Source organism: Silene latifolia, chromosome 3 (assembly GCF_048544455.1).
Source record: "Silene latifolia isolate original U9 population chromosome 3, ASM4854445v1, whole genome shotgun sequence".
Taxonomy (NCBI): domain Eukaryota; kingdom Viridiplantae; phylum Streptophyta; class Magnoliopsida; order Caryophyllales; family Caryophyllaceae; genus Silene; species Silene latifolia.
This window is the reverse complement of record NC_133528.1, coordinates 152,522,336-152,540,703: the sequence shown is the minus strand read 5'-3', so window position 1 is coordinate 152,540,703 and position 18,368 is coordinate 152,522,336. Positions and strand designations below refer to the sequence as shown.

At 42.5% G+C, this 18,368-nt stretch overlaps 1 protein-coding gene and 2 non-coding genes across 3 annotated transcripts in view; 2 read left to right on the top strand and 1 right to left on the bottom strand.

Moving 5' to 3' along the window:
* LOC141648531 (S-adenosyl-L-methionine:benzoic acid/salicylic acid carboxyl methyltransferase 3-like) overlaps window positions 1–18,368 on the bottom strand; it is a 39,367-nt gene that overhangs the window by 19,580 nt on the left and 1,419 nt on the right. Inside the window, exon 3 of the mRNA XM_074457262.1 lies at window positions 17,917–18,177. Within this exon, the coding sequence (XP_074313363.1) occupies window positions 17,917–18,177 (261 nt within the window). The remainder of the gene's footprint in view (window positions 1–17,916; window positions 18,178–18,368) is intronic.
* Window positions 6,869–6,975, top strand: LOC141650080 (small nucleolar RNA R71). Its single transcript, XR_012546142.1, has one exon. It is a non-coding gene; the product is annotated as a small nucleolar RNA R71 (small nucleolar RNA).
* Window positions 14,932–15,038, top strand: LOC141650747 (small nucleolar RNA R71). Its single transcript, XR_012546764.1, has one exon. It is a non-coding gene; the product is annotated as a small nucleolar RNA R71 (small nucleolar RNA).

Sequence of the window (18,368 nt, the reverse complement as noted above, 5' to 3'; positions counted from 1 at the left end):
GAAAATGCAATGCATGCTCTGTTCTATATGCAAAATTTAAATGACAATGCAAGTTATGCTAAGTGAATGCAATTACTAAATGTGACAATATAATACAAATTGGAAATCTAATGTAATCCTATATGAATGCAACTAAATGAATTATCAACTAAATGCGTGCGAAAAATTAAACGTGAAGGAGAGAATTTGGATAAAAGGGAGAGATCGTACTTGTCATTTGGATTGAATATGAGGAGCATACCAAAGGCTTTGGATTGAAAAGGGAGGATAATAAGCCATCAACTCGGGGACTAAGACCCCATCTCATCATCATAATCTTCATCATTGTTATCTCCGGTAGTAAAGTCGGAGCTTTGAATCAAATCCTCGGGGTTGAAGGTGAAATTACCTCCACTACCGCCGACACCCGGGAAACCTCCCTTGAAATCCCCACTCATATTCATCACACCGCTATCTCCTCCCGTGAAACCACCACCGGGTCCCGACGCACCCGCATCACTAGCAAAATATGGCCGGTGTTTGGTAATCTTAAGACTACTCAAAAATTCCCAAGTAATGCGAGGGTAAGTATACTCATGCATTGTAAATATCCCCCTCATACCACACCCCGTAAATAAAGCTTCCGTCTCCCTAGCAATCCCAAGGGTAGACAAAGACGGATGATGAAGAAACTTAGTAGGGGTGAGGGGACGATTTTTGAAGAGAATAAACTTACCCTTCTGAGTTGGTGTGGCAAACTCGACTGTAGGAAAGTCCGGATCGGGGTATGTATCAGTTGCCGCTTGAGCAATCAATGCCGCTTGGTCCCTTGCTATATCTGCTCTTGTTCTTCTTCCGGCCATCTTGATGATTGGAGGAGATTGGTGAAGGTTGAGGGAAGTTTGATTGAGATTTGAGGGAGTTAGGGTTAGAAAGGGGGAAAAATAAGGAGGAAAGATGAAGGAGAAATGAAGAAATGATTTGGGAAAAGGGGTGTCTCGTGTTTTAATTTGTGTTCTGCGGGTGTGTTTTGCCGGTTGGCGAACCGGCAGCCGGTCTGCCGGTAAAACACATTCTCCCTTTTTCTAATTTTTCGAATTTTTCCCCCAAAATTTTGACCTCGCTACCGGTGGACCAACCGGCTGCCGGTCCACCGGCAAATCACTCTCCTCAATTAATTTTCCCATATGCCAGGTGTGTTCTGCCGGTGAGCCGGCTGCCGGCCTACCGGCGAAACACACTCCTCACTAAAAAATCAACTTCCCAGCTTCAAGGAATGAGTGCCTTTGCCGGTGAGCCGGCTGCCGGCCTACCGGCAAAACACTCCTCTTCACCAATTTTTCAAATTCTTCCAAGTCATCAGGTGTGTTCTGCCGGTGGGCCGGCTGCCGGTGGGCCGGCTGCCGGCCTGCCGGCTGCCGGCCTGCCGGCAAAACACACTCCTCATCATCAATTCTTCGTGTGTTCAGCTTTGGCAGGTGTGTTCTGCCGGTGAGCCGGCTGCCGGCCTACCGGCAAAACACACCATTACTTCAATTTTTCAACAATTTGGTTTGGCCTCGCTACCGGTGGACCAACCGGCTGCCGGTCCACCGGTAAAACACAACACTCAGCTATTTTTCGTTGTCTTCTTCCAATTTGCTCAATTTATCTTCAACTCGGGATTCGAGCTTTTTCATTGACCCCGGGATTCGTGTTTTCCACAACTACTCCGACGCATGATATCGGGATTTCGGGTCAACGAAAATAATGCTTGTGTTCTTCAAAAGTGACCTCCGTCACCAATCCAAATAGACAAAATACGACTCCAAATCTCTCACTACTAGTCTAGAATGCAAGCTATATACAAAGATGCATGGGTTGCCTCCCATGAAGCGCCCTTGTTTTATGTCGTAGGCTCGACGGAGTTAAAAATCACAATCAATAATTTGGAAGCGAGGTAGCGATGGAGCTCACATTCTTTATGATAGGGGTTCCGGCAACGTAGTGCTTGAGCCTTTGCCCGTTTACCTTGAAGGATTGATCTCCATCGGATATTTCAATCGCACCATGTGGAAAGACTCGGACCACGGTGAAGGGTCCCGACCACTTAGACTTGAGCTTCCCCGCAAACAACTTGAACCTTGAGTTAAAGAGGAGAACCAACTCTCCCTCCTTGAACTCTCTCCGAATTATAGCCTTGTCATGGAATCTTTTGGTCCTCTCCTTATACAATCTAGAGCTCTCATAAGCCTCTAGCCTAAACTCTTCAAGCTCATTTATGTCAAGTAGTCGCTTCTCTCCGGCGCTCTTCAAGTCGAAGTTAAGGAGTCGGGTTGCCCAATGCGCCTTATGCTCCAACTCGACCGGCAAATGACAAGGCTTCCCGTACACCAACCGGAACGGTGAGGTTCCTATCGGTGTTTTGAAAGCGGTCCGGTAAGCCCACAATGCATCATTGAGCTTGGTTGACCAATCTTTCCTTGACCGGCTCACGGTCTTCTCAAGAATCATCTTGATCTCGCGGTTAGAGATCTCGGCTTGGCCGTTAGCTTGTGGGTGGTAGGCAAGACTCCGCCTATGTTGCACCCCATGTTTCTTAAGTAGAGCATCAAGAGTCCTTTCCCGAAAATGATTCCCACGATCACTAATCACAATTCTTGGAACACCAAACCTTGGAAATATGATAGTTTCCATGAGTTTTGTCACCGACTTTGCATCACAAGTTTTTGTTGGGATAGCTTCAACCCATTTACTCACATAATCCACCGCAACGAGTATGTACTCATATCCATTGGACGATGGGAAAGGACCTTGATAGTCAATTCCCCATACATCAAACAACTCTACCTCTAGAATGTAGTTCATTGGCATCTCATGCCTCCTTGAAATATTGCCGCTGCGTTGACACTTATCACACCCCTTGACGTAGGTCGCCACATCATGGAATAGGGAAGGCCAATAAAAACCGCATTGGAGCACCCTTGCGGCGGTCTTTCTTGAACTACCATGCCCTCCACTTGGCATATCATGGCAATGTGAAATTATCGGCTTCACCTCTTCACTTGGAATGCATCTCCGGATTATCCCATCCGCACAAGATTTGTATAAACAAGGCTCATCCCAAAAATATTGCCTTAGATCATGAAAGAATTTCTTCTTCTTATGTGAATCATAATCATATGGGATTATCCCGGAGACCAAATAATTCACTATATCCGCATAACACGGTGCTTCACCCAAGCTTAGGGACAACAAGTGGTCATCGGGTAAGTAATCATTGATAGGAAGCCCATTGTCAACATTGAGGTTGATGAGCCGAGATAAATGGTCGGCCACCACATTTTCAACTCCTTTCCTATCCCTAATTTCCATATCAAACTCTTGGAGAAGAAGTATCCACCTAATCAATCGAGGCTTGGACTCCTTCTTGATGAGCAAGTGTCTCAAAGCAACATGATCGGTGAACACTATAACCTTAGCTCCCACCAAATAGGTCCGGAACTTCTCCATTGCAAAGACCACGGCCAAGAGCTCCTTTTCCGTTGTTGAGTAATTTGTTTGAGCATCATCAAGAGTTTTGCTTGCATAATGAATTGCATGCACCTTTCCATCCTTCCTTTGGCCTAAAACCGCGCCCAAGGCATGATCGCTCGCATCGCACATTAACTCAAACGGCAAGCTCCAATCCGGAGGTTGTATAATCGGAGCACTTGTCAAGGCTTCCTTCAACCTATTAAAAGCATCAAGACATCGGTTAGAGAACACGAAAGGAGTATCTTTGGCTAACAACTCGGTCAAAGGTCTCGCAATCTTAGAGAAGTCCTTGATGAAGCGGCGATAAAATCCCGCATGTCCAAGGAAACTTCTCACCCCCTTGACATTGGTGGAGGGTGGGAGACTAGCAATGACCTCTATCTTAGCCTTATCAACTTCTATGCCATGGTTGGACACTATGTGCCCCAACATAACACCTTCTTGTACCATGAAATGGCACTTCTCCCAATTAAGCACAAGGTTAGACTCTTGACACTTGCTCAAAACTTTCTCCAAATTCATTAAACAACTTTCAAAACTTTTCCCAACAACCGAGAAATCATCCATGAAAACTTCCATTTCTTGTTCAATGAAATCGGAGAAAATCGACATCATAGCTCTTTGAAAGGTAGAGGGAGCATTACATAGCCCAAATGGCATCCTCCTATATGCATAGGTGCCAAATGGGCAAGTAAAGGTGGTCTTTTCTTGGTCACTTGGATGGATAGGGATTTGGAAAAATCCCGAATAGCCATCCAAGAAGCAAAAATAGTTGTGTTGAGCTAATCTTTCTAGCATTTGATCCATGAACGGTAAGGGAAAGTGATCCTTCCGGGTGGATTTGTTCAACTTCCTATAGTCCACGCACATTCTCCACCCGGTTACCGTCCTTGTAGGAATCAATTCATTCTTGTCATTTCGCACTACCGTCATGCCTCCCTTTTTGGGAACTACATGAACCGGGCTTACCCACCTACTATCCGAAATAGGATAGATAATGCCCGCGTCAAGTAGCTTAAGGACTTCTTTCCTTACAACCTCTTTCATGATGGGGTTAAGCCTTCTTTGTGGCTCAATTGAGGACGCATCCTCATTTTCAAGAAGAATTTTATGAGTACACAAAGAGGGACTAATCCCCTTGAGGTCACCAATAGTGTACCCAAGGACACCCTTGAACCTCTTGAGCAAAGAAATGAGTTTTGAGGTTTGGGTGTCATCAAGTGCACTATTGATGATGACGGGAAAAGTGGAATTGTCACCTAGAAATTCATACTTCAAAGAAGAGGGAAGAGGTTTAAGTTCAACCGTAGGAGGAGGCGTGGAACTCTCCTCCTTCTTACCGACTTCCAACAGTTCAAATTTGGGAGCTTGTTCATGAATAGGAGCCGAATCCAACATCCATACATATGCAAGAGTCTCAACATCTTTGTCATCGACCTCATACCCACTAACAAGACAAGTTTCCAAAGGATCCATAGAGGAAGCTTTTGGGTCATGCTCCTCCATGGGATTCTCAAGAATGTCTACGATGCAACAAGTGTCACCTAGAGATGGAGCTTCCATGGACTTGTGGAGTTCAAATTCCACTCTATCTTCACCCACTTGTAAAGACAACTTGCCACTCTTTACATCGATCATAGCTCCACCGGTAGCAAGACAAGGCCGCCCCAAAATAATAGGCACATTGTAATCCTCGGGCATATCCATAACAAAGAAATCACAAGGTATGACAAGCTTCCCAACAACCAAGGGTACATCTTCAATCACACCAATGGGAAATTTGACCGAACGATCGGCAAGTTGAAGTGAAACTCTAGTTGGTTTCAAATCTCCCAAATCAAGCCTCTTGAAGATTGAAAGTGGCATGAGGCTCACACTAGCCACCAAATCACACAATGCTCTCTTAATAGCCACCCCTTGGATAGAATAAGGGATTGAGAAGCTACCCGGGTCTTCTAACTTGTTTGGAAGCTTGTTGGTGTGAGTAAGAATAGCACTACATTCCTTGGAGAGGTTGATGGTTTGCACCTCTCCATTCTTCTTCTTCAAGGTGACAAGTTCCTTAAGAAACTTGCCATAAGATGGAATTTCGGTAATCATATCAAGGAAAGGAATAGTGACATTCATTCCCTTCAAGATCTCAACAAACTTCTCATATTTCTTTTCAATTCTAGGCCTTGCAAGCCTTTGTGGAAAGGGCACCGGTGCTACATACTCCCTTGGTGGTGGAGTACATTCTTTGGCCTTAGTTGCAATAGGCTCATCTTGCTTTGGAGGATCAACCATCTCCACCTCTTTAGACTTCTCCACCACAATCTCATCTTCTTTCACAATCTCAACCGGGTGCTCTTTCACAACTTCATTAGTCACCCTCTTTCTCTTCCACTTAGGAGATTTCTCAATCTCCTCCAATTGCTTCCCACTCCTCAAAAATACCGCATTCATCTCCCTTGGGTTAACCGTATTACCCGGAAACTTCCCCGGATTTTGAGCCAATTGACTCAATTGTTGAGAAATTTGGGCCACATGAGTTTCCGTAGCCTTTTGTGATGCCCGTATTTCATCATTCACCCGGTTTTGTGAGGCAATGTGGTTATCAAGCTTTGAGTCGGATTTTTGATTTGCAATAACCAATTGTTCAAAGGCTTGTTCCCAAGATGGTTTTTGAGGGGTTTGGAAGTTTTGGTTTTGTGGTTGGAAATTTTGGGTTTGTTGTTGATTGAAATTTTGCCCCTTGAAACCCCCAAATGGTTGTTGGTTTTGGGTGATGAATTGTTTCCCTTGGAAACCGGGTGGAATTTGTCTTTGGAATTGAGAGTTTTAATTGAACCTTTGTTGTTGTTGTGGTTGGGAAGTGGTGAGATTTTGAATGTTTTGTGAAGCATAAGATAAGAAAGGGTGAGTTCTTTTTCCATTGACAAATTGGTTGTTGCTATTATTGTTGAACCCTTGCCTTGCACTAGTTGATTCCCAAACTCCATTTGCTTGCTCATAGCATTCCTCTTAGAGGGGTGCAATCAAGGGACACCCAATGGGAGTGTGCCCTTGTTCACCACACAACTCACAAGACAAGACTTGCCTCATATCGGAGCCTTTAGGTTTTGAATTTAGCAAAGCAACTTGTTGGGTGAGTTCATCTAGCATGCCCTTAACCTCCACATTCAAAACCGAATTAGAATCTTTGCTCTTGCCCTTCCTCATTTGCCTATCACTTCCCCATTCCATAGTTCTTGAGGCCATCTCCTCAATTAATTCCTTTGCCGCTTTATGCCCCAAAATGTCTAAGGCACCTTTTCCCGATCCCGCATCCAATGAAAGTCTAAGCTCTTGAGTCAACCCTTTGTAAAAATTGTTCACTAGCTCGGCCTCGGAGATGCCATGGTGAGGGCATAACCGTTGGAGCTTCTTATACCGTTCCCATGCCTCATATAATGTCTCATCCTCTTCTTGAGTAAAGCTTTGTAGTTCATTCTTGACTTTGGCCGTTCTTGAGGGTGGGAAATACTTGTTCAAAAATGCCGAAGCCAACTCATCCCATGTCTTGAAGGAATCCGGGTCACAATTCTTCAACCAATCCTTGGCCGAACCCCTACGAGAACGGGGGAACAACCTAAGGCGAACCGCGTCATCGAAAACCCCATTTGATTTGTACATATCACAATTTTCAAGGAAATCATTTAGATGATCATTTGGGTTCTCCAAGGGACCTCCTCCAAATTGGTTGTCTTGAACAAGGTTGAGCAAGGCATTTTTAATCTCAAAGTTATTAGCTTGAATTCGTGGCCTTTGGATGCTTGGATTGACTATGTGCTTAGGAGCCATAGTGTCTCTTATCGGAACCGGATCACCCATGGTGTTAGGTTCTTCTTCTAAAACCCCAAAAGGATTTTCAAAAACTTCGGTAGCTTCTTGGTGATTAACTTCTTCAATAGGTGGAATATCAAGTAAACCCCTTCTTCTTAGAGAATTAAGTCTTCTTGCCGTGGCTTCAATTTCGCGGTCAAGTTGATATATCGGTTGACCTCGTCTTCGTCGCCTACTCATGCAAAAGACCTAAGCACTTGAAAGAAAGGATTAGTAACAAAGGACTTAGTCTAAACTAGAACAAAAACGATTAATATCAAGCCGTACTCCCCGGCAACGGCGCCAAAAACTTGATGGTCTCAAGTTAAACCTCGCAAGTGCACGATTTTATCGTTGTACACTCTAGAGGGTCGATCCACAAGGAGTAGGGGTGAATACTAATTGTCTATATTCTTGAGCTTAGCTAAGTCGATAGATAACAAAGGTGGGGGTAACAAACTAGCACTAAACTAACCAATTAAAAGACTATAAACTAGGCAAGACAAGAACAAACTAAAAGATAAGGGATAGATCAAATAAAGAGAAGGACTAGAACTCGGTCCGACCATGAACATGAGTAATTCCACATACTAATCGTCTAGGCTAATCAAAAGGGGTAAGTAGGTGAGGGGGAGATGGCTCTAATTCGCCTAAGACCTCCCTCTCGGGTTCGAAATAGGACACTAGCTACCCCGGCTAACCCCCCTCTCGGGTTCGAAAGCCGGTATCCCCAACTCAAAACCCGACAACCCCAAGAACATGCATTTTCCCAAGGAGGTCAAGTAAATGGTCAAGGTCATTAAACCCTCATCGTATTCCGGGTCATCCCACTCCCTCTCTCGAGGTTCGATTTCAAACACTAATCTAGAGGCACCTTTCCTCGGTTCTCCCTTTCGGTCTCAACCTTAGTCGGTGACAAGGGTCGGTTCCCAAATATCCAACTAACAACCTAACCAACTCTCGTTGGTGGTCAAGGGTCAAGAGCCGACAATACCCAAGAACCAAACCTTAAACATGAAATTCCTCTAAACTACCCTCACCAATTTCCCCCACAAAATTAGCCCTTAATGATAATTAGTTAGTGAAATTACCCACATCGGGTCAAACCGAGTCCTAGAAGGAGACTACTCACTAATCATGTTCTTAATAGCAAGATAAACAACAAAGATGGAAACTTTGAACACAAACATGGGTGGAAGATGGATTTTACTACTAAACATGCAACAATCCAACAATAGTTGTAAAGAAAGATGATTTAATCTTATAACAAGGTTGATTAAACTAAAAGACACAATCTTTAACCAAATCAACTCAAAGATTAAGTCTTTGAGGACAACTATCCAAGTATGAACAAATTAAAGAGAACCAAAGGAAAGATGAACAATGAAAAGAAGAACAATGATGAAAATAACAACCACAAACAAACAACAACAACAATTTTAACATAAACAATCAAACAAACTTGAAGGAAGAACAAAATGTAAACAAATGAAAATAAGGAGAGAATTAATACCAACTCAATAGCAAAAGAGGAATTCACTACTACAGATACAACCTATAACAACGGTCAAAAACCGTTGTTATATAAAAAAGCGGACGTTGTTAAAGCGTCCGTTGTAAAAGGTTTTAACAACGGTTGGTTTTTTTAAGGAAACCGTTGTTAAAAATATTAACAACGGTTTTAAGTATAAAAACCCGTTGTGGAAAGTGTGACTCAATTTTGGGGGGAAAGTTATAACAACGGGTTATTTATAAATAACCGTTGTTGTTTGTTCTTAAAAAATAAAAAATAAAAAAATTAAATATTACTAGCTATAAATATTAAAGCATCCTTTACTAACATATTAAAGCATCCTTTACTAACATTCATTAATTGAAACAACATGGCAATGAACCCTAATTTTATCAACAACGAAGAATGGCTTACACAAACGATTGAAGATGATGGGAAGGTTCTCGCCAAGCTTCCGCCGATCAACACCCATTAATCAAAGCATCCCTTGAACATCAACGGAATTATTGGATTAAGAGGCGTGAAGCGGTCCGGCTTGTCAACAAAGCCTCATCATCATCATCATCTTCATACCCTCGTCGGCCGATACTCGAACTTGGTCAAAAGAGATATGTTGAGTTGTACTCTTCCAACCTTATCTCCACATGCAAGTCGTGTCCTTGCATATATTCAATCTGTTATTGCAAAATATGAAGCCAATGACCCGAAGTTAGCGGTATACCGAGTGGCGTGATTGGTGGCGGGTTGAGAAGCGTTTTTACGCTTAACCGGGTTGTTCCGCTTATTATACATCTTTTGATTTCGATAATTCTTTGTAATGTATTTGGTTTAAAATTAAATGAAATGATCATTTTGAAAGTGTTGAGTTATGCTTGTTTGATTTGCTTCCATTTTTTCAACTCCATAGATCTATCACTCATCATCAAGATCTGATTATGGCACAACTTCCTAACATATATGGCACAACTTCCTAACATATATATTAATTAAAAAACAACTCAACCCACACATTAGTATAAATACATTGCATTATCTCAACTAACATGCATTTCCATTATCTCAATATATTCTCCAAACCCTAATCGCTAAAACATGCTCGATCCGTCTCAAGGACGCCAAAGAAGATGGAAATGAAATAATTAGAAACACATACATGGAAATGAAATAATTAGCAGATCTTTGAACGGAACCTAATGGTCGATAAAAACACATACATTGAAATGAAATAATTAGAACAATAAAATAATGACGATGAAACAAACCTGATAATTACAGAACGTACGTAAAGAGACGATGAAATCAACGATGACGGCGAGAAAGATAAAGCGGCGATGAGAAAGAGAGAAAGAGACGATGAGAAAGTGTGTGTTTTGTGTTTGTGTTTGGCTTTCTTCTTTGGGTTTGTGTTTGTGTATTAAGGTTTGTGTTTTGTGGCTGCAGCAGACTTGTGTTTGTGTGGTTTATAGTATGGAAGGTATTGACAACGGTTATTAAACAACAACCGTTGTGAAATATGTTTTAACAACGGTTGTAGAAAACACCCGTTGTTAAATAAGTTTTAACAACGGGTTTCAAAAATAACCGTTGTTATTACTTTTCACTAACTTTGCGCCAATTTTGCGCCAAATTATTAACAACGGTTGTTCATGTGTGACCCGTTGTTAAAACGAATAACAACGGTTTTTATAACCATACCCGTTGTAATTGATTTTAGTAAAATTCGCGCCATGCATTCTACAACGTTTATTGTGATTTTCGTGAATATTCGTTGTTAAAGGGGCGTTGTAGTTGCCTGGATTTGTAGTAGTGATTTGGATAGAAATAATAAAGAAGGAGAACCTTCAATCTTCTTACAAACCCAAATTCAATCACTATTTAATTGAAGAACTTCTCTAATTAAGGAAAGATTAACAAAGTTTTAAACTTGAAAGGGGAAATATTCTGGATCTAGGGTTCTGTGTACAAAAGGGTTTAAGAGGGGGTATTTATAGGCTTGTACAAGATTAGGAAGAAAAGAGGAAGAAAAGAGAGAAAAGCCCAAATCTCGCTGCTGCTGCGTTTTGCCGGTGCACCGGCGGCCGGTGCTCCTACTGGCAAAACCGCGCATGGAATTAAAATATCTGGCATTCGTGTTTTGCCGGTGGGCCGGCTTCCGGCCTACCGGCAAAACACCTTCTTCAGGACTTCTTCTTCTTCTTTGTGGTGCGTAATACCGGTTGACCGGCTGCCGGTGCTCCTACCGGCAGCGAGGTCAAGCTTGTTTTTCACCAAATTCTTCAATTAAATCCTCTAGCTGTGTTCTAACGGTGGGCCGGTAGCCGGCCTACCGGCAAAACACAGTCTTCAGCTTTTCTTCAACTTCTTAAGTAATTCTCTGGGGTGTGTTCTGCCGGTGGCTAGACCGGCCACGGTCTCCGCGAACACAATGTTTACCATTTCTTCACCTCTTCTTCATGTAAAGGCAATGGGGTGCCTTTGTTGCCCCAATTTCTCTATACTTGGATCGTTTCCTACAAAAGGATACACAAGGTAACAAGTACGGGCATTGGGCACAAAATGCAAGGAAAAACACCCGAAACCGACTCGATACGAGTCGGTATGCATAAAAGAAAGAGGGGAATTAGAAGTAAATTAATCGTATATCACCCACCAAGTAAGAACAAAACTTGTTCATGGCATATATGACCGCCAAAAGCTCCTTTTCGGTGGTGGTGTAGTGTGATTGAGCTTCATCCAAGGTTTTGCTTGCATAATATATGGCATGGAGTTTACCATTCTTCTTTTGTCCAAGCACCGCTCCCACCGCTACATCACTAGCATCGCACATCAACTCAAAAGGTTCTCCCCAAGTGGGAGGTTGCATAATTGGAGCGGTGAAGAGAGCTTCTTTCAACCTATTAAAAGAATCCAAACACTCATTAGTAAATTCAAATGGCACATCTTTTCCAAGCAACAATGTTAAAGGTCGGGCAATCAAAGAAAAATCCTTGATAAATCTCCGGTAAAAACCGGCATGCCCAAGAAAACTTCTAACTCCTTTGACATTAGTGGGAGGGGGTAAAGTTTTAATCACTTCTATCTTGGCTTGATCAACTTCCAAGCCTTTACTTGACACTACATGACCCAAAACAACCCCGGATGTCACCATGAAGTGACATTTCTCCCAATTCAAGACTAGACCGCTCTCTTGACATCTTTTCAAGACCTTACCCAAATTAGCTAGACATTCATCAAATGAGGTGCCTACAACGGAGAAATCGTCCATAAACACCTCCATGATATTCTCAACATATTCGGAAAATATAGCTAGCATGCATCTTTGAAATGTGGTCGGCGCATTGCAAAGCCCAAAGGGCATGCGCCTATAAGCAAAGGTGCCAAACGGGCACGTAAAGGTGGTCTTTTCTTGGTCATTAGGGTGAATCGGGATTTGGAAAAATCCCGAAAACCCATCAAGGTAGCAAAAATGAGAGTGTTGGGCAAGTCTTTCCAACATTTGGTCAAGGAAAGAGAGGGGGAAATGGTCTTTCCTAGTTGCCTTGTTGAGGCGTCTATAGTCTATACACATTCTCCACCCGGTTGTGACTCTTGTTGGAATTAGCTCATTCTTGTCATTGGTGACTACCGTGACCCCGCCCTTCTTTGGCACAACATGCACCGGGCTCACCCATGCACTATCGGAGATAGGGTAAATTATGCTTGCATCATAGAGTTTCAACACCTCCTTCCTAACCACTTCTTTCATAGCGGGGTTAAGGCGGCGTTGAGGCTCAATGGAAGATGCACTCTCATCCTCCAAATGAATGCGATGGGTGTAAAAAGAAGGGCTAATCCCCTTGATATCATCAATTGAGTACCCAATGACATCCTTGTATTTTCTCACAACATCAAGTAACTTTTGAAGTTCGGTGTCATTGAGTGCACTATTGACAATAATAGGATAACTGCCATTAGGGCCAAGGAAAGCATGTTTAAGAGTAGAGGGAAGAGGTTTCAACTCCACTTGAGGAGGCGTAGATCTCTCCTCCTTTTTACCATCTCCTCTCAAGCTTTCAAATTCTTTATCCGGGTCTTCTTCAATTGTTGCTTCCATAGCTAAAGCATACTCCCGGTGCTCGTTGCAATCTTTTACCTTGCCCTCAAGGAACCCTTGCAAACCCTTGTCTTCATCAAATTTCTTCATATCAACCCATTTTTCTACCACATCAATCATATAACAAGACTTTTCTTCCGAAGGCTCTTTCATAGCCTTGTTCAAGGAGAATTCAACCTTATCTTCACCCACTTGTAAGGAAAGCTTCCCATTCTTCACATCAATCATGGCACCCCCCGTAGCAAGGCAAGGGCGCCCCAATATGATGGGAATATTTGAGTCCTCGGGGATGTCCATTACATAGAAATCACATGGGAATGCAAGTTTCCCCACCGTGAGCGGGACATCCTCCACAAGACCAATTGGGTATCTTACCGACCTATCCGCAAGTTGGAGAGAAACCCTTGTTGGTGAAAGCTCATAACCTTTCAATTTCTTGAAAATTTTGAGGGGCATAAGACTAATGCTTGCCCCCAAATCACACAAGGCTCTCTCAATATGCACGGTCCCAATCTTACAAGGTATGGAAAAGCTCCCCGGGTCTTCAAGCTTTTGAGGAGCCTCATTCATAAGAATTGCACTACACTCCTTGGATAAGTTCACCGTAGTTGTCGGGCTCAAAGAGTTTTTGTTTGAGATGAGCTCCTTCAAGAACTTTCCATAGCTTGGAATCTCCTTTACGGCATCAATGAAAGGCATGGTAATGTTGATACCCTTCATCATGTCCATGAACTTCCCATACTTTTGTTCAAGTTTGGCTCTTGCCAACCTTTGTGGAAAAGGAATTGGTGGCACATAAGTTCTTACAACTTGTTGTTGAGGCTCTTCAACCACCCTTGTTGGTTCATCAATCACTTTTGGAGTTTCCACAACAACTTCCACAAGTTCATCTTCTCCCTCCTTTTCTTCAATTACCTTAGGAGGTTCAACCACAATTTGAGGTTCAACGACATCACCCGGTCTACTACTCTTCCTCTTCTTGACAAATTCCCGGTCTTCCAAATCTCTACCACTCCTCAAGTGGATAGCATTCATGGTTTTCGGATTTTCCTCGGTTTTACCCGGGAATTTCCCTTGGGAGGCTTGTAGTTGGCTCATTTGGGTAGCCAATTGGGAGATTTGGTTGTCCGTCATCCGTTGAGAAGCTTGCATTTGGGTCCTAAGTTGGTTGATGGATGAGGTTGTCTCGTCATGTTTTTGAGTGGAATGGTTGATGAATTGTGTTTGAGTATTGACAAGTTGGTTTTGGGAAGTCATCAATTGTTCCATCATGAGTTCCAAGCTTGACTTTGGTTGGGTGTTTTGTTGGAAAGGTTGGGTGTTTTGTTGGAAAGGCGGGTTGTTTGGTGGGTTGAGTGGTTGAAATTGTTGTTGTCTTGGTTGGAAGGTTCTTCCTTGGAAACCCGGTGGACCTTGATTGAATGTTGTGTTTTGTTTTTGAGTTTGAAAGTTTGGTTGTTGTGACTTTTGTTGGAAGGTTGGGTTTTGGACATTTTGAGAGCCATAGGAGAAGTTTGGGTGGGCTCTCATCCCGGGGTGATATTGGTTGTTGTTAAATGCTTGCTTGGCCGGACTAGACTCCCATATCCCGTTCACTTGCTCCATACCATTGCCATCTCCAACCACCAAAGGACACTCATTGGGTGGGTGTCCTTGGTCTCCACAAAGCTCACAACTATAGACTTGGTTCCTCATAGAAGAATTGCTAGATGTTTTGCTTGAGCTCATCAAGGCAACTTGTTTCTTAAGCTCTTCTATCATCTCTTTTACCTCCACATTGTTGGCCGATTCGACCGTTGACTTCCCTTTCCTCTTGTGCCTATCATTGTTCCAATGAAAGGTACGAGAAGCCATTTCTTCAATAAGCTCTTTCGCCATCTTGTGATCTATCTTATCCAATGCTCCCTTCCCCGAGCCGGAATCAAGGTTCATCTTCATCTCATTGTTTAACCCTTCATAGAAATTGTTGATGAGCTCATCATCCCCAATACCGTGGTGAGGACATAGCCTTTGGAGGCCCTTGTACCTCTCCCATGCTTCATAAAGGGTCTCATCTTCTTGTTGGGTGAAGCCTTGGAGCTCACTCTTGATTCTTGTGGTTCGTTGGGGTGGGAAATACTTGTTTAGGAAAGCCTTAGAGACGTCGTCCTAAGTCCGAAGAGAGTCGGGTTCACAACTTTTAAGCCACTCCTTGGCACTTCCCCTCAAGGAGTAAGGGAAAAGCTTAAGGCGTACGACATCCTCCGTCACTCCATTGGCCTTGAACATGTCACAACTATCCAAGAACTCGTTGAGATGCTCGTTGGGGTTTTCGGTGGCTCCCCCTCCGAATTGGTTCCCTTGGACAAGTTGAAGCAAGGTGGCTTTCACATCAAAATTGTTGGCTTGAATAGGTGGCTAGACAATACTCGGATTCACCACCTTTTTCGGAGCCAAGTTATCTCGCATAGGAACCGCGGCCATTGTTACTTCCGTTTCCGGTGTTGCAAAAGGATTATCGAAAGTTTCAAAAGCACGTGGTTCTTCTCGAAGGTCCTCAATTACTAAATTTTCTTGAGGAATTGGTGTTTCTATAAGCCCTCTTCTACGGATTGAATTTAGTCTTCTTGCGGTAGCTTCGATCTCGTGGTCAATCGGACGAATTGGTTGACCTCTTCGAGCTCTCCTAACCATGCAAAAATCCCTACATACTTAAGAGAGGGATTAGTAACACAAAAGACTTAGTCTAAACAAGAACGAAAACAATTAATATCTAGCCGAACTCCCCGGCAACGGCGCCAAAAACTTGATGGTATCAAGCTATACCTCGCAAGTGCACGATTTTATCGTTGTACACTATTAAGGGTCGATCCCACAAGGAGTTGAAAAGACTACTAATTGTTCTAATCCTATCGTTTAGCTAAGTCGGCAATAAGGGATGAAAATGATTATACTAGAACTACCAACAACAAGAGAAAACAAACTAAATAAGAAATAGGTGAATGAGCAAGATAAAATGAAAAGTTGTAAATCAAATAGATTAAAAACCTAAGACTCGGTTCTTCCCAAACAATTCGTAACTTCACACAATTAAATCTCTAGGCTAATCATAAGGGTAGCTAGGTGAGGAGGTGACGGCTCTAATTCGCCTAAGACCCCTCTCTCGGGTTCGAAATAGGACACTAGTACTACCCACCAACCCCCCTCTCGGGTTCGAAGGTCGGAATCCCTAACTCAATACCCGACTACCCCAAAAACATGCATTTTCCCAAGGTAGTCCAATATTTGCTAAGGTCATTAAGCCCCATCAATTTCCGGGTCATCCCACTCCCTCTCTCGAGGGTCGATTTCAAACGCTAGTTTAGAGGTGTCCTACCCCGGTTCTCCCTTTCGGTCTCAACCAAGGTTAACAATAGGGTCAAATCTCGGGTATCCAAATCACAACCTAACCAACTCTCGTTGGTGGACAAGGGTCGTAAGTCAACACTACCCAAAAATCAATCCATAAACCCAAATCATTCCTCCAAACTACCCTCACCAATTTCCCCAAATAATTAACCTTTATGAGATTCAATTAGTGAAATTACTCATGTTGGGTCAAATCGAGCCCTAGTGGAAGACTACTCACTAATCATGGTCCTAATTGCAAAATAGACAATAAAGATGGAAACTTTGGTCATAAACATGGTGAGAAGATGAATCCTACTACTAAACATGCAACAATCCAACAATAGTTGTAAAGAAAGATAAATTAATCTAATAACAAAGTTGGTTAAACTAAAAGACACAATCTTTAACCCAATCAACTCAAAGATTAAGTCTTTGAGGACAACTAGCAAAAGATGAACAAAGGAAAGAGAATCAAAGAAAAGATAAACAATAAAAAGATGAACAATGATGAAAACAACAACAACAAACCAACAACAACAACAATATTAACATAAACAATCAAACAAACTTAAAGGAAGAACAAAATGTAAACAAATGATAATAGGGAGAGAATTAATACCAACTCAATAGCAAAAGAGGAATTTGGATAGAAATAATAAAGAAGGAGAACCTTCAATCTTCTTACAAACCCAAATTCAATTACTAATTAATTGAAGAACTTCTCTAATTAAGGAAAGATTAACAAAGAGATTAACAAAGGGGAAATATTCTGGATCTAGGGTTGTGTGTACAAAAGGGTTTAAGAGGGGGTATTTATAGTTTCCACAAGGATTAGGATAGAATTTGGAATGGGCTTTTGAAACACGTATTTGCACTCCCGGCCGGTCAACCGGCCGCCGGTCCTCTGGCCGGTTGGGAGATCTCTGGAAGTTTAAACAAACTTTGGAAGTCATCAGGTAGGCTTGACCGGTCGACCGGCTGCCGGTCCCTGACCGGCTGGGACGCCTTTGACTTTGGACTTGACTTTAGCCTTTGGGGGAACTCTCAGTCGGCTGGCCGGCTGCCGGTCATTTGACCGGCTGGGAGATTCCTGTAACTTTCTTCATTTCATGTGTTTCCTCAGCTCATGCGTTTTCCCCGGTGGCTAGCTAGCGCCACCTACTGGGATGCTCCTTCCTTGCTTCTTCCTTCATTTCCATATATACGTACTCCCGGTAAATTGGCCAGCCATCACCCCTACCGGCTAGGGATACTCTCAGCATGTTTTCCTTCATCTTTCATGCGTAGCTTAGTAATCCCGTCTTCCTAGCTTCATTTCGCCCGTTCCCGCCTCAATTTCTGCAAGGGGCCACAGTGTCATAGTAAAGGGAATCGGGACAAGAAATTAGAGAAAGGAAGTACAAAACCGACTCAAATGGAGTCGAAATGCATGAAAATAGAAGGGAAAAAGGGTGCAAAAGGGTCATATATCAGCTTATTACTTTATTTCCTGCCATTCATTTGTACATGTATAAATAGCATAGGTTGTATTCATTCAAGGACACATTCATTCAATATCATATAATAATCAGATGCAATATTCCTCAAAGCTTAATAGTAATACCTCTAAAACCATGTCGTGGAGGGTAGAGCCAAGCAACTCCATTAACGAGTCAGGTTCATTACTATTAGAACAACCCAAATATATTAAGACCATGCGACCACCAAAGACCATTTCCCTCGAACGTGACCTTAAAAACAACGTGAAGTCCCTCTTAAATTGCTCATAGTATGCCTTATGGACTTCTGGAGGGCTTGTTTTTGCTACGCATATGTTTCCTTTGTTCAACGCTTCTCCATTTTCGTTCACTAATCCTCTTGGTACCTGCCATCTCATTAACATGACTTCACTTACGAGTAATAGGAATAAATATAATAGCTCGCTCTGTTACCATGTTGAATTAACCATTTCAACCAGAACCCTAAGATAATGGTTGAGGTCTAACTTTTATATCTATTAAAAATTCTCATAAGAGTAGAATTTGTGAGACCGTCAAATTAAAAAAATTCGTTTAC